The sequence below is a fragment of the Felis catus genome, chromosome D2 (genome assembly GCF_018350175.1).
Source record: "Felis catus isolate Fca126 chromosome D2, F.catus_Fca126_mat1.0, whole genome shotgun sequence".
Lineage (NCBI taxonomy): Eukaryota > Metazoa > Chordata > Mammalia > Carnivora > Felidae > Felis > Felis catus.
The window spans coordinates 87,401,661-87,422,381 of record NC_058378.1 but is presented as its reverse complement, the minus strand read 5'-3'; the positions used below and the strand labels follow the sequence as shown (position 1 = coordinate 87,422,381).

Genomic DNA, 20,721 nt, shown 5'->3' with positions numbered 1-20,721 from the left:
CCCAAGGGGCAGGAGGCTGCCTGGGGGGAGGGAGCTGCACCTGCCTGGCCCGCCAGAGACACGGCCCGAACCCAACTGTGGTCGCCCTCACGAGGTCCTCTCCCGCCACGCGTGGACCACTTGCCCAGCTCACAAAGAGACAGAAGCCATTTCCTACCCCAGATGTGGAGGGGATGCCCAGGCCAGAGGGGGGCGCTGGTGGTGGCCATGGTGGGGGCCATGGAATGGGGCACGGGGAGGGGCTCTGTGCACACCATGCCCCACTACCTGCCGCCACGCGGGACTTGCACCCCCTCCCCCAGCACCGGGCAGCGGCCCAGGACTCACCGGGCTCTGGGCATCGGCATCCATGGCCCCACCGGCTTTCTGCCTTGCCAACTCCTGCACGTAGCTGTAGACGTCGGCGCCGAAGCAGTCGGCCTCGTAGAAGGCACTGCACCAGCCGGGGCTGCAGCTCTGGAGGTCCGCCGGGCCGGGGTTCACGGCCAGGCCGCCGTCCTTGGGCCGGGGCAGCCGGGCCACTGCCTCGGGGCCCCCACCCTGCTGCCCGTGCTCTCCGGCTTCCGGCTGCTGTTCCCGCTCGGCTTTGACAGACTTCTGAGGCCGGAATCCCACCTCAAAGTTACCCCGTGAGAGCTCGTCTGCGTCCACGTCGGACAGTGGTGGGGGCGGGCAGGGGGCTCGGCTGACACGAGCGGTGGCCGGTTTCTCCTTCCCTGCGCAGGAGAGGATGGCCACCCTCGAAAATGCAGCTCGAGTGGCAGGGTCCATCACCAACTCTTTACAGAGAAGCTGATTGCGCTCAGACGAGCCCCTCGAGATGGCAGGGTGCCCCCCTGAAGAGGGTTCTGAGGGTTCAGGGCAGGGGTCCTGCCTCCCAGGAGGATCCCTCAGATCCCCTCCCAACACGGGCTGTCCCGGGGTGGGGGAGGAGACCCCTGGGTCGTGAGCTGCTTGTGTGTAGATGAGGAGGAACCAGACTGGACGGAGGGCCAGCAGGGCGCTGGGGGCCCGGTGGGTGCCCTCACTTTGCTCTCAAACTTCCTGGAGTGCGCACGCAGAGAAGGGTGGGGTGAGGTGCCTGTGCTCGCCACCCGCTCCGATGGCCACGACACGTGTGATCACAGTCACGCAGCCTGACTCCTACAGCCATGCCCCACTCCCACGGTATCCGTGAAATTACACAGATTTCCGGCATCCTGCAGCCTGTGCTAACAATCCAGGAAAATAACCCTCAGACTCTTTAACTGGCCCATGTTTCCAGGAAAGAAGCAAAGATTTGTCCCATCACCAGGCCGCTGGCCAGTGATTCCAGGAAGCAGAATGTGACCACCCGGCCCCCAATGCACTGGGCTCCTGTGTGCCACCCACCTGCGGGCGTGGGAGAGCCCCCCTTCCTGGCACAAGGTCCCCAGCTGGCAAGCCCTGCTCTGGGTGCCTTTGAGAGGACACTGGGGTACCCCGGGGCAAAGGGAAGCCTCTCCTGGAATTACCCAGCCACGCCAAGAGAGTCAACGTGGACCCCGCCATGGAGAGTTCTTGCCCCGATGGAGCCCAAGTCTTACCCGCCCCGTGCAACGACGGCCTTTTGCTGGACAGTGAGCAGCCACTTGGAGCGCTAGTCCCGTCACCCTGGGGCTGTGACACGGCCTCCTCTGAAGCGCTGCCATCAGAAGGAAGGATGCTTCAGACGCCCCTGTGGCCCGGCCCGTCGGCCTCCCACGACGCCACAGCTTCCCTGCACTGCTTTCCAGCAGGAGTCTCTGGGCGGATGTGCAGAAGCCCCCAGAGCTCACCCCACGTAAACACACCTGGGCTGCGGTGGGGGCCCACCGGTGACCTGGCCCTCCCCCCTCACCCCCCCCCGCCCAACACACACCACTTAGCAGAGGCCCCACCCAGCTTCCCGAGGACACCCTGACTGCGGGCCACAGGCTGTCACAGAGCACCCTCCTTCCAGAACAATTAAGGGGCCCAAATGATTGGCACGGGGCTTTCTGGAGGTCAGTGCTGTGAGAATGCGGGGCGTTGGCTGCCTGTGGGCCTGTGAGTGTTGGGACCCGGTGGGGGGGCAGGCACCGATTTGGGGTGTTCAGCGGTGTTGACCTGTCTGCACGGGGCGGGCAGTGAACACCGCAGGGCGGTCCCGCGGCTCCCACTGCCTGGTGCAGTCACGGGGACGGGGGCGGGGAGGGCTGTGGGTGTGCCTGGGGCTCAGGGACTGGGTGTCGGGGCATCGGGCCTCTCCAAGCACCCCCCACATCGCTGTGGACAGTCCTCCAGGAGGGGGTGGGCCGGCCCCGGCAGAAGAGCAGCAGGGCAGTCTCTGAAGGGGCGGGGGGCGGGGGGTAGCACAGGGAGGGTCCCCATCCACCTGCCGTCACCCAGCGATGACCCGTTCCCTGGGGGGCGTCCTCCCCTCCGGGCCCCGGGTCACTCCGCCTCCTTGGGCCGGTACCTGAGCAGGGGCTGTGCCTCCCACACTCTCTCTCCCTGCCCATAGGAGCCCGGCGCCCGCAGGGCGGGCTGCAGGCCCGGCAAGGGGGACCCGGGTGGACAGCCGAGTCTGGGGAGGGCGGGGAGCTGGAGCCCAGGGGGGTGGGAGGGGACGCAGGGAAGGCAGCCCAGGGCTTAGAGGAGGCGGAACAGGGCCCCAGGGTGGGGGACTCACTTCTCCGGGGGCGATGCCCTCCCGTTCACCACGTGGAAGAGATTGTGCAGCAACTGTTCCCCCCAGTACAGGTCACAGAACTTCTCCGAAATGGCCCCACAGAATGTGGCGTAGGTGAGGTCTTTCAGGGCGTAAATGTATTCCCCTGGGTTTGCAAAATGACAGCGGCCAGTTACCACGTGGGAGAGCACCTTCTGTGCTCCCCGCTCTCCAGGGCGGAAGGAGCTGGCAGGGGGCCGGGCGGGGGCGCCAGGGCTCTAAGTCCCTCTTCCTGCCTAAGACTCTGCTGCCGGCCGAATCCTGGGGGGCTCAGCTCTGCTCCCTGAGCTCTTGGTGCAGATGGATGAGTGGGGGGCCCCCTCTTTGTGACGACCCCAGTTCCCCCTTCACACGGGCCCCCTACAGTGTACTGCGTCCCCCCATGGCCTCTCCCTGGTCCTGGGGCTGCTCCGGGGAGCCCTGTGGTCCCCCCCGTGATACCCATGATCAGAGCCTCCAGCCCGTTGTCCAAGTAGCCGTCAAAGGCAAACTCCTCCTGGATGAGGCGCATGGCCTCCTGCAGCGACGGACAGGCCGTCCTCTTCGGGAGGGGTGAGGCGTCCACACTGGGCGGACAGAGCTTGCGGTCTGCTGGCAGGGGCCGCTCGCGGTGACTGTCTGGGGCCTGGTCATCCTGTTCTGGGACCGAGGTGCCCTTGGGGCTGTCTGGACTCGCCTTGGCCAGGGAGGGGTCCCTTGGGGCTGACGGGGGACCCCCCGGCTCCTGGCCTGGGCCCTCAGTGGCCTTGCTCCTGGGCGGCTTGGCTGGGTGACCCAGGTCATGGCGGGCTGCACTGGACCCTGGGGGCCGAGGCCTGAGGCCCTCGGAAGAGGCTCCAGGCAGGGCTACTGGGTCTGGCCCTTGCTCCGTGGGGGGCACCTGTGCCTTCAGGGGTGGGACAGCCGTAGAAGATGCGGGCATCGCTGGTGAAGCCTCCTCCGGCGGGCTGGCCGGGGCAGGGGGAGGGGTGCAGGGGTTCCCCTGGCCCGTGTCTCTCAGCACGGACTCTCTGAGAGGCTCTGGGGCTGCTCCCTGTGGTCCGGCACCCGGTACCAGCTGGTCAGGAATCTGCTGGCTGGGGACTGCTCCATGGGTCTCGGGAGCCTGCTTCGCAGCACCCTCCCGGTCCCTGAGAGCACAGAGAGAAGGAGAGAGCACTGAGGAAGGGCTCGGGGACCCCGCCAGCTCCGGGGTGGGGTTGCTCACCTGGCGTCACCTGCATCTGGTGTCAGTACAATAGGCTTGAAGTGTGTGGCTGCCGAGGTGAAGGCGGCCGGCAGGGAGGCGGCCGCTTCGCAGCAGGAGGGTTGAGTGGGCACGGGCCCCTGCACTGCCACCAGCCTGGTGTCCCCGCCGACCTGAACAAAGCCTGGGGACAGACTCCGCGTGAGTGCGGGCCTCGAGATGCCCTGGAGCAGCTCCCACCTCTGCCATAAGGTGAGCTGGCTCCTCCCCGCCCCCGCGGGTGCTGCACCCCTCCCCCCCGGCGGGGCTCCAAGGGGACTTTGACAGGCCTGAGGCGGCCGGGGTCAAGGGTGGTGGAGCTAGGAGCCACGGAGAAGGCCACGGACGGGAGGAGGGGGTCTTCTTTGTGCTGCAGGATGGGGGTTACCACCCAGACATGACAGGCAGGCTGGGGGGAAGACGGGGCAGGACAGGAGCTGGGCAGCGGCACGTGGATGTGGACACAGGAGCGTGACAGGGCCGTCAGACCAGAGGTGGACAGCCAGGCCGCCAGGAGGTCCTGGACACCCTGCTCCGGGGCCCCGTGGTGGCTGCCTGTGGGTGCCGCTCAGGGCTGGGGGGTCAGCAGTGGGGGTAGCCGTGGCGTCGGGGGCAGGAAGGGCCAGGCCCTGGCGGCTCACCTGAGCTGGGCCTGGGAGGCGGCATCGCACTGGGGTTCAGCTCCACCACCGAGAGAGCATTCTGGAGGCCGATGGTCTCCTCCTCCTGGTCAACCTGAGGCAGAAGAACAGGATGGCCCCAGTCAAGGTGAGTCCAGGGGCCCGGCGGTCCCGAGTGGACGCCGTGGAGCGCTCCCCGCCTTTTCAGTGGAGCTCTGAGCTGGCACTGGCTCACACACTGGACTTGCTTCTCTCTCTATTTATTTTTCAGATTTTATTTTTCAGTTATGTCTACACCCAGTGTGGGGCTCAAACGCACAACCCTGAGATCAAGAGTCCCCTCCTCCCCCGACTGAGCCAGCCGGGTGCCCCCTGGTTTGCTTCTCTTTCCAGTGGGAGCCTTGGGGGCGCTTGCTTCCCAATTCAACAAAGTGTGGGTAGGGTTCTAGGGCACCGTCGCTGCGGGGGAGTGTGTGTGCCTGTCTGCCATCCACGGGGCCCGCCGGGTCCACAGGCCCAGGAGGCTGACAGCCACTTGTGCCTGAGGGTCACTGTGGGGTATGCCCCCCCCCCCCCCTCCTAAACTCACCCTCCACCTGCACAGTAAACAGCAAGAACCAGCATCCTCGTCTCCCCAGGGCCCGGGCCCCAGCACAGCACCGAGGGGGCTTCACATACACTCTGCAGGGCACCGTCTTACCTTGCAGGTGGACGCCCTCAGGTGGGCTAAAATCTTCCTGCTGTCCATGCCTCGCTGAAGGAGGTAAGTGCTGCATATCTGAAAGAAGGAGCCCCGTGTCCGGCATCTGGGAGGCCGCAGGCCGGGCCCACGTCACTCCAAACGTAGAGGGGAGCACGCCTTGGGCAGGAGCCCTTGAGAGAGTGCACAGCGGCAGGGAGGAGGGCCTGGGGGCTTCGTGTACCCGAAGCAGACCCCAGCCTCGGGCAGCCGGGGATGAGATTCTGCAGCCCCACGTAGAAGGAATAAAGGCTGAACAGAAATGCCCCCCACCCCTTGCTGAGGGGCTGCCTCAGCGCCGGACAGGAGGGCACAATGACACATGACCTTTCCAGCCTGTCCCTCTAAAGACTTCAAGAACAGGTGATGCTACAGAACCACAGAGGAGTTAGGGGCAGACCAGTCAGCTCCCACATGCACAGACAGCAAACCCCAAAACTGCAACCTAAAAAAACAGGCAAGAGAAAACTTCTGTAGACATTTCCAATTAACTGCAATTTGACCCAGGCAGGCCCGAGTCCTCGGTGACCTTGACAACAAGGCAGTGGCTGCTTGCAGGACAAATGTGGATGGGGCCCAGGCAGGTTTGAAGCCAGCTGTCTGTCCCCGCGTCTGTGCGTGTGCCCCGCCTGTGCGTGCACAAGAAGAAACGCTCTGGGATGGGGGGTGGACCCTGAAAATGCAGCTGACCCCTGGGAACTGACTCTACAAGCTCAAACATTCTGATATTTGGGGAGAGAATGTCACTGATGAGAATGTCTACTTTTCATCTGGGGTCATGGACGGTATTGATAGTGAAGATAAAGAAAGATAAAGATTCTTTTTTAAGCTACCGTGTAAGCACCTTCCCTCCCCCGAACACCTATGTCATTTCCTAACTGCTGGCGGGAGCCCCAACCAAGCCCTGCACAGAGGCTGGCCAGCCAGAGCGCGGCTTGGGGCGGCCGAAGTCAGGGACGGCCCCGACCCCTTCAGGCTCCTGCCCGGAAAACCTCAGTTTGTTCGAGCCAACGCCAGGCAGAGGCTATGCCCTCCTGCCTTAGAGCAATTACTATCAAAGGTCACGTCTGTGAACCCCTCCTCCGCCCCTGTGGGGCGTATGTGACTCTCACGACCCAGGACGGTCTTGTTCAGGGGTTTATGCCTGATCCCCCGAAGCTCGACCGTCAGGAAGGGTGGGTCCTGGCTCCCAGCGTCCATGTGCTGGTGCTGACCCGCCCCGGGGCAGTTTCCTCTTGTGTCCCTACTCTCCCCATAACCTCCAGCCGCCTCCGTGCAGATCTGGAGTAGAGCACAACTCCTTCCCCTGCGAGCCGTCCCCCGGCTGTCTGTCTGTCTGTGGCTGCTGGGTAGCGTGTCTGGGCATCGTAGCTGATGTCTGAGTATCTCTCTTTGACACAGGGCTCCTCCTCACTTGGTGAAGCAGGGCAGTCAGGGGCAGAGGAGGCCGGCACAGGGCTTCTCCCTCCACAGGGTGGCCTTCCTGTGGCCTCTCCGTCACTGAGACAGTGGCCCAGTTCCCCCTCAGGCGTCCAGCTCTTGCTGGCAGACGCGGGCACTGTTGGGAGGGTCAGGATCCGGCCCCATCAGGCCCCCGCCCAGTCTGGAGAGATCAGAGGGGAGGCCGAGAGACCCTCAGAGGAGCTGTGGGAAGTCGGTTGTTGGGGAGAAGCCTCTGTCCCGTCTGGCAGGGCATGAGGGCAGGGGTTGGGCTGGCCCCAGGACGTTCCTCACCCACCCTGGCCCGGCGAACCCACGGAGACAATGGGGTGGTCCGGGGGTGAGCAGCAGACATCATCTCCCGCCTGTTCGCAAATGAAACCCATGGCCGTCTGTCCAGTGCCCACTCTTCCTGGAAACAAGAACCTGGGTCCCCTGTCGGCCATCGCTCAGGCCCTGGACTGTGAGCCGGGGTCCCGACTGCAGTGTGCTTACCTTGATGGCCTCTGCCGCACACGGCCGCTCCTGGGCGCTGCGTCTAGCCATGTCCAAGAGGAGGGTCTTGAGCCTGCGAGGCAGGGCCAGCTTGTGGTCTCGGGGAACACTGAACTTGGCTGCCGTCCACAGGACCGCAGCCACACAGTACACGGAGGCCTGGGGGCGGGGGAGGGAAAGGCCAGCCCTGCTCAGCAGCACGTCCCCACCCGGGGGTCCCCCAAGGGCACCCGGGGCGCCAGCAGGACGGTGGCTCTGATCCGCGCCCCCGGTTCGCACCTCCTCGGAGCTTGGAGGTCCGCCAGACCCTGAGTCAGATCCCTGGGGGAGCGGGGACTGGCCTGGGAACCTGCGTGCTTACCAAGTACTCCCGGGTCATCACCCTCAGGTGTGAGCAGCCAAGACCTGAGGCCTCCGTGGGACCCTCCCACCTTCCGCTGTCCTCGGGCAGCTGGAGGCCGCGGCTCCGGGTTCAGAGGCCAGGAGCCCCCCAAACCAGCAGTGTGCTGCTATTTAGCAGCAGGTTCTCTGAGCAACAGCACCTTCCTCGGGCACCTGGGTGGCTCAGGCGGTTAAGTCTGGACTCTCTCAAAAGTAAATAAACGTTAAAAAAAATACCCGTGTCTACACACATCAGTTTACTCTAAACGTTCCTGATGCAAGTGATGGGAAGCACACAGTTTAAAAAAGAGGGTAAAGTGTGATACTCGTTTTTGTCAGCTGTAGAGAGCCAAGGGGTGTCACGGGACGTGGGCACTGATTTTCCAGCTCTTGTCCCGGAAGTCACACAGGTGGCCCGACAGGCGTTGCCGGCTTCGTTTTCATTTAACTCAACTGGCGGGATGAGAGCGACCCGAGGAAGGCCCGGTGCGAGCTTCGCTGCTGTAAGCCCGCCGCTGTCCCGCCACCAGCAGTTCTGGAGGGTCACGGCAGGCGCGGAGCACCTCTGCGTTCAGTTGCATCGTTAACGTTTCCTCCGTCCCCTCGTTAAGTCTATGCAGCTGACCAGACCGCGTGTGCCGATCTCCCCAGTGTGGACGCTCCCACGAGGCCACCTTCAAGCTGCTCAAGTGGTGCCAGTGCGCGGGGGCAGGGGCAGTGCCAGCGGTGCCCTCTAGGAGCGCTCCCACCGCCAGGAGCACAGGCCACTGTGCACGACAGTCACGCACGAATGAAATTATCAGCTGTAGATACTTATGAACGTTTTTAAAAAGCTAAACCTCTAATTTTGAGATAATTATGGATTCACATACAGTTGTAAGAAACAGCCCAGAGAGACTGTGTACCCCGGACCAGTTCTGCATGATAGTCACATCTTGCAAAGCTGCAGGACGACGTCCCAGCCAGGATGAGGCATCCACGCGATCAAGGTACAGAGCGCTTGCTGCATGAGGCAGGGCAACAGCCCTCAGCCGCGTGTACTTAATCCCTGGCAACTACTCATCTGTTCTCTGTTTCTTTAATTGTGCCATTTCACATAAAGGGAATTACACAATATGTGACCTTTTGGGATTGGCTTTTAATTAAGTGGAGATCCTTCCAGGTTGCTGCCTTATCAATACCCCGTTGCTCTGACTGCTGGGTAGCAATCCATGGTGTGGACGGACCACAGTTTTACCATTCGCCCCAGACAGACATCCGGGTTGTTTCCAGTTTGGGGCTATTCTGAGTACAGCTGCTGTGGTCGTTCGTGTGCGTGATTCTGCGCGGACGTTTCGTTTCTCCAGGATAAGCACCCGGGAAGGCAGTTTCTGGGTTGCAGGGTGGTCAAAGAATCTGCCGAGCTGTCTCCCGAAGGGCTGTGCCCACCACGATGAGCGAGAGCCCCCGCGCGCGGCCCCACATTCTGGCCGGCACGCGTGTGGTCGGTGTTGGGTTGTCGCCATTCCAGCCGGGGCCCAGGGGCCGCTTCCTGTTTTGCAATCCCAGGTGCCACAGGAGGTCGAACATCTTCCACATGCTCCTTAACCACACGCTGTCTTCTTCCGTGAGGGTCTGCACAGACCTTGGGCCCACTTTTTAAGCGGGTTGTTTGCTTTTTTATTGCTGAGTTTTAAGAGCTCTTTGTGTGTGCTTTGCAAATATTTTCTACCGGTCCCTGGCTTGTCTTTTCACTCTCAATAATATCTTTTGTGGAGCAGAAGTTTGAAATTTTACTGAAGTCTAACATCAATTTTCTCTTTCATGGATCATGATTTTGTGTTGCGCCCAGAAGTTGTTGCCAGATTTCTCCGTTATTTTCTAGGAGTTTTATGGTTTTGCATTTTGCATTTAGGTCTGTGATCCATTTTGAGTTAATGTTTGTGAAAGGTGCAAGGTCTCTGTCTAGATTCTTTTTTTTTTTTTTTTTTTTTTTGCACGCGGACTTCCAGTTGTCCCAGCGCCATTTGTTAAAGAGACTGTCCTTTCTCCACTGAATTGCCTTTGCTCCTTTGTTAAAGACCAGTTGACTCTATTTGTGTGTGTCTATTTCTGGCCCTCTATTCTGTTCCATTTATTTGTCTGTTCTTTTGCCAACACCACCCTGGCTTGACCATTATTGCTCTACGGTAAGTTTTAAAATTGGGTATTGTCAGTTTTCTGACTTTCTTCTTCTCCCTCAATATTTGCTGGCTGTTCTGGGTCTTTTATCTCTCCATACATACTTTAAAATCAGATTGTTGATATCCATGAGTAACTTGCTGGAATTTTGATTGAAATTGCATTTGATTTATACGTCAGATTTGGAAGAACTGATATCTTAACAGTATTGAATATTCCTATCCATGAATATGGAATGTCTCTCTATGTAGGCTTTTCTTCCATTAGGGTTTTGCAGTTTTCCGTATAGATCTTATACATATTTTGTTAGATTTATATATAAGTAATTTTTTTTGGTATGAATGTAGATTGCATTGTGCTTGAATTTCCAAAATCCAGTTGTGCACTGGTGGTAAACAGTAAAGCAACCGACTTTTGCATATTAACCTGCTATCCTGAAACCTTGCTATAGTTGCTTATTAGGGGTGCCTGGGGGTCTTAGTCAGCTAAGCATCCAACACTCCGTTTTGGCTCAGGTCGTGATCTCATGGTTTGTGGGTTCAAGCCCTGCATCTGTCAGTGCAGAGCCTGTTTAGGATTCTCCCCTGCCTCTCGCTCTGTCAATATAAATAAATAAATAAACTTAAAAAATTGTTTATTAGTTCCAGGAGATTTTTGTTGATTCTTTGGGATTTTCTAAATAGGCAATCATGTCACTTGTGAACAAAGACAGTTTTATTTCTTCCTTTTCAATCTGTACACATTTTCTTTTCTTGTCTTACTCCATTAGCTAGGAATCCCAGTATGATGTTGAATAGGAGTGGTGAGAATGACATTCTTGAGTTTTCCCCAATCTTAGGGGGGAAGCATCTAGTTTCCTCACCATTAATTATGTGAGCTGTAGGTTTTAGTAGATGTTCTTCATCAAGTTGAGGAAGTTTCCCTCCATTCCTAGGTTGCTGAGAGCTTGCATCCTGAATGTGTAGTGAATTTCATCAATAGCTTAGCGTCTATTGACACAAACACAAATTTTCTTCTTTAGCCCATTGATGTGATGTGTTAAATTAACTGATTTTCCATTGTTGAGTCAGCCTTTCAGGCATGGAATAAATCCCACTTGGTCAGTTTTTAATTTTGATGAAGTTCATTTTGCCCACTTTTCCTTTTGTGAAAAATGTAAGGATACTGCTTCTGGTGTCAAGGATAAAAGCTCTCTGCCTGGCTCTCCATCCCAGAGGTTTTCTTGGATTTCTTTTGTCAGCATTTTGTAGCGTTCAGCATTGAGTCCTGTGTGTGCTTGGTTAGATTACATGTAAGTATTTCAATTTTTGAGTGATTGTACATTTACATAAAGTTTGTATCTTAATTAAATTTATATTTATATGTATATTTCAGCTAGGACAATAGAAGAAATGATTTATTGTACACATGTTACATTCTGAGTACAGGATTAGTCCTGAAAATCACAGGTCCAGGGCAAAAGACCAAAAGGGACTGTTTTTGTATGAGCAAGGTGGGTCTCTCAAAGGTGGTTGTTGCGATCAGATGACGATGGGTGTTTCTAGATCCATTTGTTTCTGAAACAAGATCTAGAAAGTAGGTGTGCAGTCCAATAATTGTGCCAGGGTCCCTGGCCTCTGGCTTTCCTTGCTTCCCCTCCCGTAGCTTCCATGGGTGCACAAGTTAGTGGTTTACTTGAACTTCTGCCTCATCGTTCTTCTTTTATGCTTCAGCCTGTGCATTTACTTCTTCCTCCACTTGGTTCATGGCCTGGAGGTTTCTGAGATGGTGCTAGTGCTGAGAGCACGCACTGTATTTGTAATTTTGGAGTCTGCATGTTCATTGCTAATATATAGAAATATAACTTATTTTTGAATGTTTATCTTATATCAGAACTCACTTATTAATTCTAGGAGTCCTTTGGTAGATTCTGTGAGTTTCCTTGGAATTTTCCACGTAGACAGGTCTTCTGCGAATGGTATTATTTCTTCTTCCTGGTCTTTATGCTTCCTACATGCTTTTTTTTTTTTTTTTTTTTTTTTTTTTTATTATTGTAGTGGCTACCGCTTCCAGCAGTATGTTGAGTAGGAGCAGTGAGAGTGGACATCCTTGCTTTGTTCCCAGTCGTGGGGAAAGCATTTAGTCTTTCCCCATTGAGTATGATGTTAGCTATAGGGTGTGTGTGTGTGTGTGTGTGTGTGTGTGTGCATGCATGTGTGTGTAGATGCTTTTTATTAAGCTGAGAAAGTTTCTTCTACTTGTATTTTTCTCAGGTTTTTGTTGTTGTTATTATGAATGGGTGTTGAATTTTGCCAAATGGTTTTTCTGCATCAATTAATGTGATTATGGGATTTTTCTTTTTTTAGCTGGTTAATATGTTGGACTAATTGATTTTCAAATACCAAACCAGCCCTTTATCCCTAGAATACCCCCCACTTTGTCATGGTGCATAGTTTTTATATATTGCTGAATTCTAGCTGCATATTTTGTTAAGGATTTTTGCCTTTATGTTCATGAGAGATGTTGCTGTGTGTGTGTGTACAGATGCCTCTATCTATCTATCTATCTATCTATCTATCTATCATCTATCTATCTACATTGACAGTATATATATATATTAGCTTAATTAAATATATTGGGAAGTGTTTTCTTTTCTTTTCTGGAAAATATTGTGTAGAAATGGTAGTAATTTTTCTTTAAACATTGAGTAGAACTCCCCCGTGAAACTGCTGGGCCCAAAGATTTATTTTTTGAGAACTTTAAAAGTACAAATTCAATTTCCTCAATAGTCAAGGGCTGTTCAAAGATCTATTTCATATTGAATGCATTCTGGTAGTGTATGATTTCTGAAGAACTGGCCCATTTCATCTAAGTTGTCGAATTTGTGTGTGTAGACTTATCTGTGGTATTCCATTATTCTTTCGATGCCTGAAGGGCTTGTCGAGGAATCCTCTGTGTCATTCCTGATATTAGTAATTTGTGTCTTCTTTTTATTGTTGTCAGTTTTGCTGCAAGTCTTCACATTTTGTTGGTCTTTACCAAGAACCACCTCTTCACTTCACTGTTTTCTCTATTGTTATTCCATTTTCATTGATTTCTGCTCTCGTCTTCATGACTTCCTTCCTCTGCTCTGGGTCTGTGTTGCTCTTCTTCTAGGTTCTTGAGGAGCTTAGATTACTGACTTGAGCGTTTACCTCTTTTCTCACATATGCAATTAGTGCTACGAATTTCCCTCTTAGCCCTGCTTTGGCTGTGTCCCACAGTGTCAACATTGGCATCTGTTGATTGTCTTTTTTCATTAGGTTTGAATCTCCCTGGTTCTTGGTGTGGCAAGTGACTTTTGGTTGAAACCTGGACATTCTCATGTTGTAAGCCCTTAGATCTTATTTAACTTGTTTTACCTGACTTTCTCTGACAGCACTGTCCGGAAAAGGAGACACCATCTTGTTATTGCCAGGTGGGGGCACAGTCCAGGTTCTGTATTTGGCCTCAACTGACACCTGAGGAGGGGGCTCCTCTTTGCTGCTGGAGGGGGTGGGAATCCTGGCTCCCCGTTGGGCCTCCGGTGTCACACCTCTGGCCGGGAGGGGTGGGAGGGCATCCTTTCTGCTCTTCACCTGCCTCCACTCCCAGCACGAGGTAGGGGTGGCCTTGTTGCCGCTGGGTGACGGTGGGAGTTCCAGCTCTCCGTGAGGCCTCCTTTGGCAACACTTGGCCTCGAGGGGCATTTGCTACTGCGGGGGATTGGGTGCAGTGGTGGGGGTCCAGGCTCCCCACACACATGCTCTTCACCAGCTTAATGGGCAGGGGTCCTTGGAATAGACTGGTGGGGGTGCTCAGCCTCCTCTGGCACCGCCTGGGTAGGCCCGCCCCTCTCCTCACCCCTTCCTCTGGCTCGAGTGCGGTGCCTTTGCCTCCACACATGAGGCAGAGAGAAGGAGCAGGGCCCTTACTGCTGTGCCCTCTTCACCCCAAGGCCCCGGCCAGGCTGCCTTCTGCTCTCTGCCTTGCACACTTCTCACATTTGTTTTAGGGATGCGGGGTTTCTAGCTGTACTTAGTCGGGGAGTAGGGAAGTGGAGTTCTACCTTGGTTTTGAATATAATTTACTTAATTTAAAGTTTGTATAATTTAATTTTTATTTCATTTTGTTATTATTTTTTAAAGTGGGCCCCCTGCCCAACGTGGGGCTTGAACGCACCACCCCAAGATCAAGAGTCACATGCTCCACCGACTGAGCCAGCCGGGCGCCCCGTAAGTGTGTACAATTTAATTTTTAATAACACTCTGTTTAACAAGTGCCTTGTAAATATTCCTGAAAGTTCAGCCCTGGGCTCTCTTGAGCCAACACAGACCGCCCAGAGCTGTCCATGCAGAAGCCCCGCCCCTGCCACCCTGGGGAGGCACCTGCTGGGTGGACGCTGCCCAGGCCAGGAGGGCCAGGGCTGGAGAGGCGACTGCTGCACTGGGGGAGGGCTCCCTGACTCCCCCTGAGTCCCGGTGAGGGGCCCATTCCTCATCCCCAACCCTAGCTCTCTGGGCAGAAGGGGGCGCCACCGAGGGTGTGGGGCAGGAGGCCCTGGGAAGGGACGGGAAGGCCCCAGTTACCTTCTCCGTCACCAGCTCTTGGTCTGCAACTTCAGGAGCCAGAAAAAACGTGTCGTAAGTGCCTGAGAGAGAAAGGCCCAAGCTCTTAGTTTCCCTTTCAGCCTTGGGGGTCTGTGGTGGAGCACAGCTCCTGAGGGTGTCCCCGCGTACGCACCATTGGCAGGGGGTGGGCCGAAGAGAACGGCCCCGTCCTCGGCCACCAGCACGGAGTCCAGGCACAGGTATGCTGCAAGAGAAGGTGGGGTCAGGGTGGCCAGACTCACCGTGGGGACCCGGCTCTCCCGGAAAACCCGCAGTGGTGTGCTCAGGGTGGGGCAGCTCCCCCCCAGCCTGCAGCACCCCGCCCCTGCCCCCAGTCTCCAGGGAGGACAGCACAGGGGCCAGGGGCTGGACAGGGCCCAGGGAGGGCTCTTCGAGGCTGCCCTGGGTACATCAAGCTGGGAACTGCAAGCCGCTCAAGGAAGAGGAGGGGCACGGGGCGGGGGGGACATGGCCCAGCACCCAGCGCTGCCCCCCTGAGGGGCCCCCGTCGAGGCTGCACCCCCAAGGCCTGGGGGTCACAGGACCGGACAGCAGACTTTCTCCTCATCGCCCTCCCCAGGACCTGGTAATCTCAAGGGCTGTCGGCCACCACGCTGTCCGGGAGGGCTGTGCTTCAGGGGGCTGCGGATCGGGGTAGTGTCTGAAATCCCCCCCCCTCCCTGGCCAACGTTGCTTCCTTGGGGACAGTGTCGCCCCATTGAGGGGATGTGGGCCATCCACACAGCTCACACTCTGCCCTGGGCCCCTCTGGTCCTGAGACCAGAGCAGACATGTCCAGGGCACCGCTGGCTCACAGTGGGGACACAGCCGCCTGGCCCCAGGCCGGCCCCATGGCCCAGGTGCTCCTCTTGGTCTTGGCCCTGGAACACAACGGGGGGCGGGCTGAACACGGAACCGCGGGGCAGAACTTCACCTGGGTGCTCACTGTGTGCACGCAGAGCACTGAGACACGCGTGGGACAGAGCCCAGAGCTCATACTCCTTGAAGGGCCGGCCCAGCTGGCACAGGAGGTCCTGCAGGGAGATGCCCTGGTGGGGAGAAGTCACATCTCAGTGAGAGTGGGTACGTGGGGTCAGCTCGGCCCACCGCTGGGGGAGGGAACTGGGCGGGAACCACCTCGAATCATGGTGGGATGTGCCTCCCACACAGTGCGCTCCTGACCAAGTGGGCCAAGTCCCCGCATGGACACGAGGGGGGAGGGCGTGAAGGATCAGAGCCCCGTGCCCCTGGTGGCGATGTCAGACAGTGCAGCCGTGTGGACAACGGTGTGGCGGGTCCTCAAGATTAAACACAGAATCACCACATGATCGGGTGATCCCACTTCCGGGCGCTGCCCCCCCCCCCCGAACTGAAAGCGGGGCCTCAGACAGACACCCCCGTGTCCACGGCAGCAGATTCACAGGAGCCCACAGGTGGAAGGGACCCGAGTGTCCACCGGGACGAGCGGGTAAACGCAGCGGTCCGTCCACACGGCACGACGTCCCCTGGCCTCGCGGGAGGGAGACACCTGCCATGGGGCAGATGAGCCCTGAGGGCGCGATGCCCAGTGACAGAAGCTGGACACAAAAAGACAGGCCCAGTGTGACTCCACCCTCGCGAGGTCCCCAGAGCCATCACGTTCACAGACACAGAGGGCGTTTGGTGGGCGCTAGGGGCGGGGAGGGGATGGGGACCTGATCGGGGACAGACCTTCGGTTTGGGGGAATGGGAGAGTCCTGGGGACGGAGAGTGGGAGTGGCTGCCTGCGGGGTGACCGTGCTGGGTGCTCCAGACCGCATGCTCAACGGGCGAGAGGGCAAAGTTTATGTGACACAAGCTTTGCTTCACCCCCGTCCCTGCTACACACGGAAAAGTCCTGGAGTCAGAACGCACTCCGCTGGAAGGTAGTTCGCCACTTCGAGGCCGCGGGAAGAGCTAGGACCACAGCCTCCACACTTGGGACACAGAAGTGCACGCTCTAGGGAAGGTTCCAGAGGCAGTGTCTTCACCCTTGACCCCGCTCCACGCGGGGTGCAGCCGCCTTGCTCCTTCTAGCCCCATTTCTGCAGTGCCTGGCTGGCGGCCCATGTTCCGGGAGCGGTGCACCCCAAGCCTCCTGCTACATGTGGGGATTGAAGCAGCCAGCTCTGAACCCTGTTCACGCTCCGCAGTGGAGATCTGGGTGCCCTGATGCCTGGGGTGGGGGGAGGTCTGCGTGGCCCTGGTCCCACGGGGCCTCTGGGGCAGGGAAGCCTAGTGGTCAAGACAGTAGCTGGGCTCCCAGTCAGCCCTGCCCCTCAGTGGCTGCCCGCCCTCCAAGAGGGCGCATGGCCACTCTGTGCCTCAGTTTACCCATCTGGAAGGCGGGTCGTTGTGAGGTTGTTGGGCATGGGAAGGTGAGCCAAGTCCAGGGCTAAGGTGTGTGACTGGGAGTTCTCTCTGCACAAGCTGGTGTGGAGGTCGGGTGGACGCAGGAGGCCAGTGGAGGCCGTGTGAGCTGAGTGGGGACACATGCATGTGCACGTTAAGCACGTGTCAGTGCACTGGGGTCGTCAGGACAGACATTTGCCTTACGGTAACTATGTTTTTTATGTAAATTACCCTCGGGTCCTTACCAGGATATGAATACAAATATAAATCACAGACTGTTGACCTTTTGTCCTCTGGGTCAACAGAGCGTGGTGGGAAACATGGCCTTTGGTGCCCTGGTGAGGGCCCAGAGCTGCCCTGCAGCACACTGGCCCCCCAGGTGGCTTTGCCTGAGGACCTCATGGGGACAGAGCGTTGGGGAGGGACCTGCTGAGCCCAGGTGTCACCACACAGAAGGGCCTAGGGCCGCAGGCCCCTCAGAGCACCTGTGGTTCAACTAAACACAGTGCAAACTCCCAGAACGGAGATGCCTGTCCGTCTCAGCAGATGGGGTGCAGCCACCAGGCCTGGGAGACCCCAGCTGCCCTGGGAGACCCCATCCTGACAGCTGCACAGAACCCCAGCATCGATGAAGATCTGAGGGCGCAGGGCGCCACGCTTGACCCGTGAGCAACCCCAACTCGTGGTGTTAGTGCCTGACGTTGAAAACAAGCCTCAGAGGGGCGCCTGGGTGGCCTGGTCGGTTAAGCGTCCAACTTCAGCTCAGGTCATGATCTCATGGTCCGTGAGTTCGAGCCCCGCGTCGGGCTCTGTGCTGACCGCTCAGAGCCTGGAGCCTGTTTCCGATTCTGTGTCTCCCTCTCTCTCTGCCCCTCCCCTGTTCATGCTGTGTCTCTCTCTGTCTCAAAAATAAATAAACGTTAAAAAAAAAATTAAAAAAAAAAAAAAAACACGCCTCAGAGGGAGTGCCAGGGTTTGGGGGCGGGGCCCCAGGGCTGGGGGGGTGGAGCGCCAGGGCTGGGGGCGGGGTCCCAGAGGTGGATGCCCCTTCTGGGCCTGATGCTGCCCCGCCTCCCCCTGCGGAGGCAGCTCCCTGCGCATTGTTTGGGTAAGAAGATGTGGTCTGATAGGCATGATGGAATACTCGGCCACCAACAAGAATGAAATCTTGCCGTTTGCAATGACGGTTGAGTTAGAGGGTATGACACCAAGCGAGAGAAGTCAGTCAAAGACAGATACCCTATGGTTTCACGCGTGTGAAACTTGGGAAACAAACAGATGAACAGAGGGGCAGTGGGGCGAGAAGACAAGAGAATGAAACAAACCACAAGAGACTCTTAAATACGGAGAACAAACCGAAGGTTGATGGAGGGAGGTGGGTGGGGGATGGGCTGGATGGTGACGGGCATTAAGGAGGGCGCTGTCTGGAGTGAGCACTGGGTGAATCACTGGGTTCTACTGAAACCCGCGTTGCACTGCATGCTAACCAACTAAAATTTAAATTAAAGAAGATGAAAGAGCATTACCCCCCAGGCAGGGGTGTGCCTCTTTGGTGAATGGGCGGGGTGCTGCGTGCTGGGTGAAGCCAGGTGAGGCCTGGGCGTGTGGGGTGCTCTGTGGGACGCCCCCCCCCGCACCCCCAGGGGGGCCACAGGGGAGGCTCTGGCCTGGCGTCACACCTGGGGCCACACCTGGGGCAGGGGGAGGCCGTAGTCACAGCTTCCGTCAGAACCCAGGTAGCTTGCATACAGCTTGCACCTTCCTGAGCAGGGGTGAAGGCTGACTCCCTTCCTTGTGGTAAGGGACCAGCAGTGGATGTGTGTGCTGCTCCCCCCCCCCGCCCCGGGGCTCCATGGGACAAGAACCGTGTCACCCACCTGCTCTGTGGCTGTGCTAGCCGGCTCCCCAGCTCCGTCCAGAATCCCCTCCTCAGCCCTGCAAGTCCCGGGCTCTTGGCCTGCATCTCCAGGGGCCTTGGGTGGGGGCGCGGGGCTTTCCTCCGTGGGGCCCCAGCCCGGCGCCCCAGACGCCCCGTCCCCACCTCTGCCGGCGCCTCCGGGTCCTCCCCGCCGGATCTCGGGCTCCTGCTCTGGCTGCAGTCTGGCCGAGGGCTGTGTCTTGTAGCTGGAAAGGCCATTCATCCCCTCCAGAAAGGCCTTCCTGGGGTCTGGAGGGAAGAGCTCCGATGGGGGCAGCTGGGGGCCCAGCGTCAGGCAGAGGGCGCTGGCCTCCGGGCCGTCGGGCAGGAGCCTGGGGAACGTCTGCACTTTCCTCAGGCAGCTCCTCTCCGGGTCACCCAGGGGGCGCTGGGCGTCCAAGACGAGGCTGGCCAGCCGCTCTCCGTTTCTCACGGGGGCCGACAGTAGGGGCTTGGAAGGCAGGGCCGCGGGCTGCTCCGGGGCGCCGTGGGCTTCGTGGGCGGGGCGCTGGGCCGGGCCCTCTGGGTCTGCGGTGCGGCCCCCGGGCTGCTTTCTGGGCCCTGTGCTTCCTGTCACCGGCCTCCCGCTGCAGGAGCTCTCGCTGACATCTGGGCAAAAGCAAGGAGATTGCTGTGGGGGACGCGGCCAGTGACCCTGGGGGTCACCAGAGGGGATGGGGATTCCTCTCCTGCACTCCTGGGTCCCCCACTGCTCCCCCCCACATGTGTCACCATCTGTGTGTGCGTGTGTATATGCCTCCCCGTCTTCATCCACCTCCTTGATCACGAAACCCATTTGATTCTATTTTTTTTTTTTAATTTTTTTTTTCAACGTTTATTTATTTTTGGGACAGAGAGAGACAGAGCATGAACGGGGGAGGGGCATAGAGAGAGGGAGACACAGAATCGGAAACAGGCTCCAGGCTCTGAGCCATCAGCCCAGAGCCTGACGCGGGGCTCGAACTCACGGACCGCGAGATCGTGACCTGGCTGAAGTCGGACGCTTAACCGACTGTGCCACCTAGGTGCCCCAAAAACCATTTGATTCTAAATACTGAGGCTCCAGAGGGTCCGGGCCACGTCCCCAGCCTCCTTGAGCCCCCTTAGGGTTTTCCCAAGGTCACCCAAGCATCTTGTCCAAAGAGCCTTGGCTTTCTGGCACAATTACATAGTGATGTTCCCCGAAGGAAGACACTGAATCTGGCTGCAACCCTGCCCTGTTCTGGTGCACAATGTCCCCCACACGTGTCTGTGTCTGTGTGAACCACACTAGAGACACACGGCCCCTTTTGTGGCCTGCAGCCCGCGTGGTGGTGACCGCTCTCTGCTTCGCTGTTGGAGCCACGCCTCAGGCGGGCTCCCTCCGGCCACACGTGCCTCCCCCGAGGGCCCTCCAGGTTCCTCGCTGCAGGCACAGGGCAGAGCGATGCAGGCATTTGTTCAGAAGGCCACCTGAGACCGTGCCAGAGTCTCACGTGAGCCGAGAAAGTCCCAGGTGCTTCAGCAACAGCTTCCATAGCAGAGAAGCAATGGGCCTCAGAGACACTGCGTGGTGTTGGCAAACGGAAACGAAGAGTGAAATGTCCCCATGTCCGGGGACTGACCTGCTCACAGACTAGGACAGAGACAAGAGGCCTAATACCGGTCACTTCTCACCAGGACCTGGGTTTTCACCCCCAGCCGCACGGGGGTCTGCAAAGCGTGCACAAAGTGACTGAGAGGGTGAGTGTGTACGTGTCGATCTGCGTGCACGTTTGCACAACGGGTTTGTACGTGTGGGAGAGTGCTCTTTGTGCACAAGTGTGCATGCTTGTTACGAGGATGAAGAGGTGTATGACTTTGCACTTTCATGCGTGTTAATGTGAGTGTGAACACGTGTGCTTGTGGGGCACACGTGGTCTGTTTGCATGTGTACACGTGGGTGTTTCATGGTGTGAGAGTACAGAGGTGTGAACACGTGTGTGGTCTGTGCTGACACCTGTGCACGTTCACAGGCACGTATGTGAGTGAGTACGTGCAGGCGTGCGCACGTGTGCGTGACCATCTGTGCGCACGT

General features: G+C 57.6%; 1 protein-coding gene across 4 annotated transcripts in view; it reads right to left on the bottom strand.

Moving 5' to 3' along the window:
* KNDC1 (kinase non-catalytic C-lobe domain containing 1) overlaps nt 1–20,721 on the bottom strand; it is a 66,107-nt gene that overhangs the window by 23,613 nt on the left and 21,773 nt on the right. For all 4 annotated transcript variants that reach the window (XM_045040913.1, XM_019814038.3, XM_019814037.3 and 1 more), the window contains exons 6-17: nt 18,625–19,274; nt 15,312–15,426; nt 14,511–14,582; nt 14,357–14,418; nt 7,230–7,388; nt 5,256–5,333; nt 4,577–4,670; nt 3,918–4,080; nt 3,152–3,840; nt 2,672–2,816; nt 1,566–1,663; nt 328–716 (exon numbers count right to left, since the gene is read on the bottom strand). In XM_045040913.1, the coding sequence (XP_044896848.1) occupies nt 328–716; nt 1,566–1,663; nt 2,672–2,816; nt 3,152–3,840; nt 3,918–4,080; nt 4,577–4,670; nt 5,256–5,333; nt 7,230–7,388; nt 14,357–14,418; nt 14,511–14,582; nt 15,312–15,426; nt 18,625–19,274 (2,714 nt within the window). The remainder of the gene's footprint in view (nt 1–327; nt 717–1,565; nt 1,664–2,671; nt 2,817–3,151; nt 3,841–3,917; nt 4,081–4,576; nt 4,671–5,255; nt 5,334–7,229; nt 7,389–14,356; nt 14,419–14,510; nt 14,583–15,311; nt 15,427–18,624; nt 19,275–20,721) is intronic.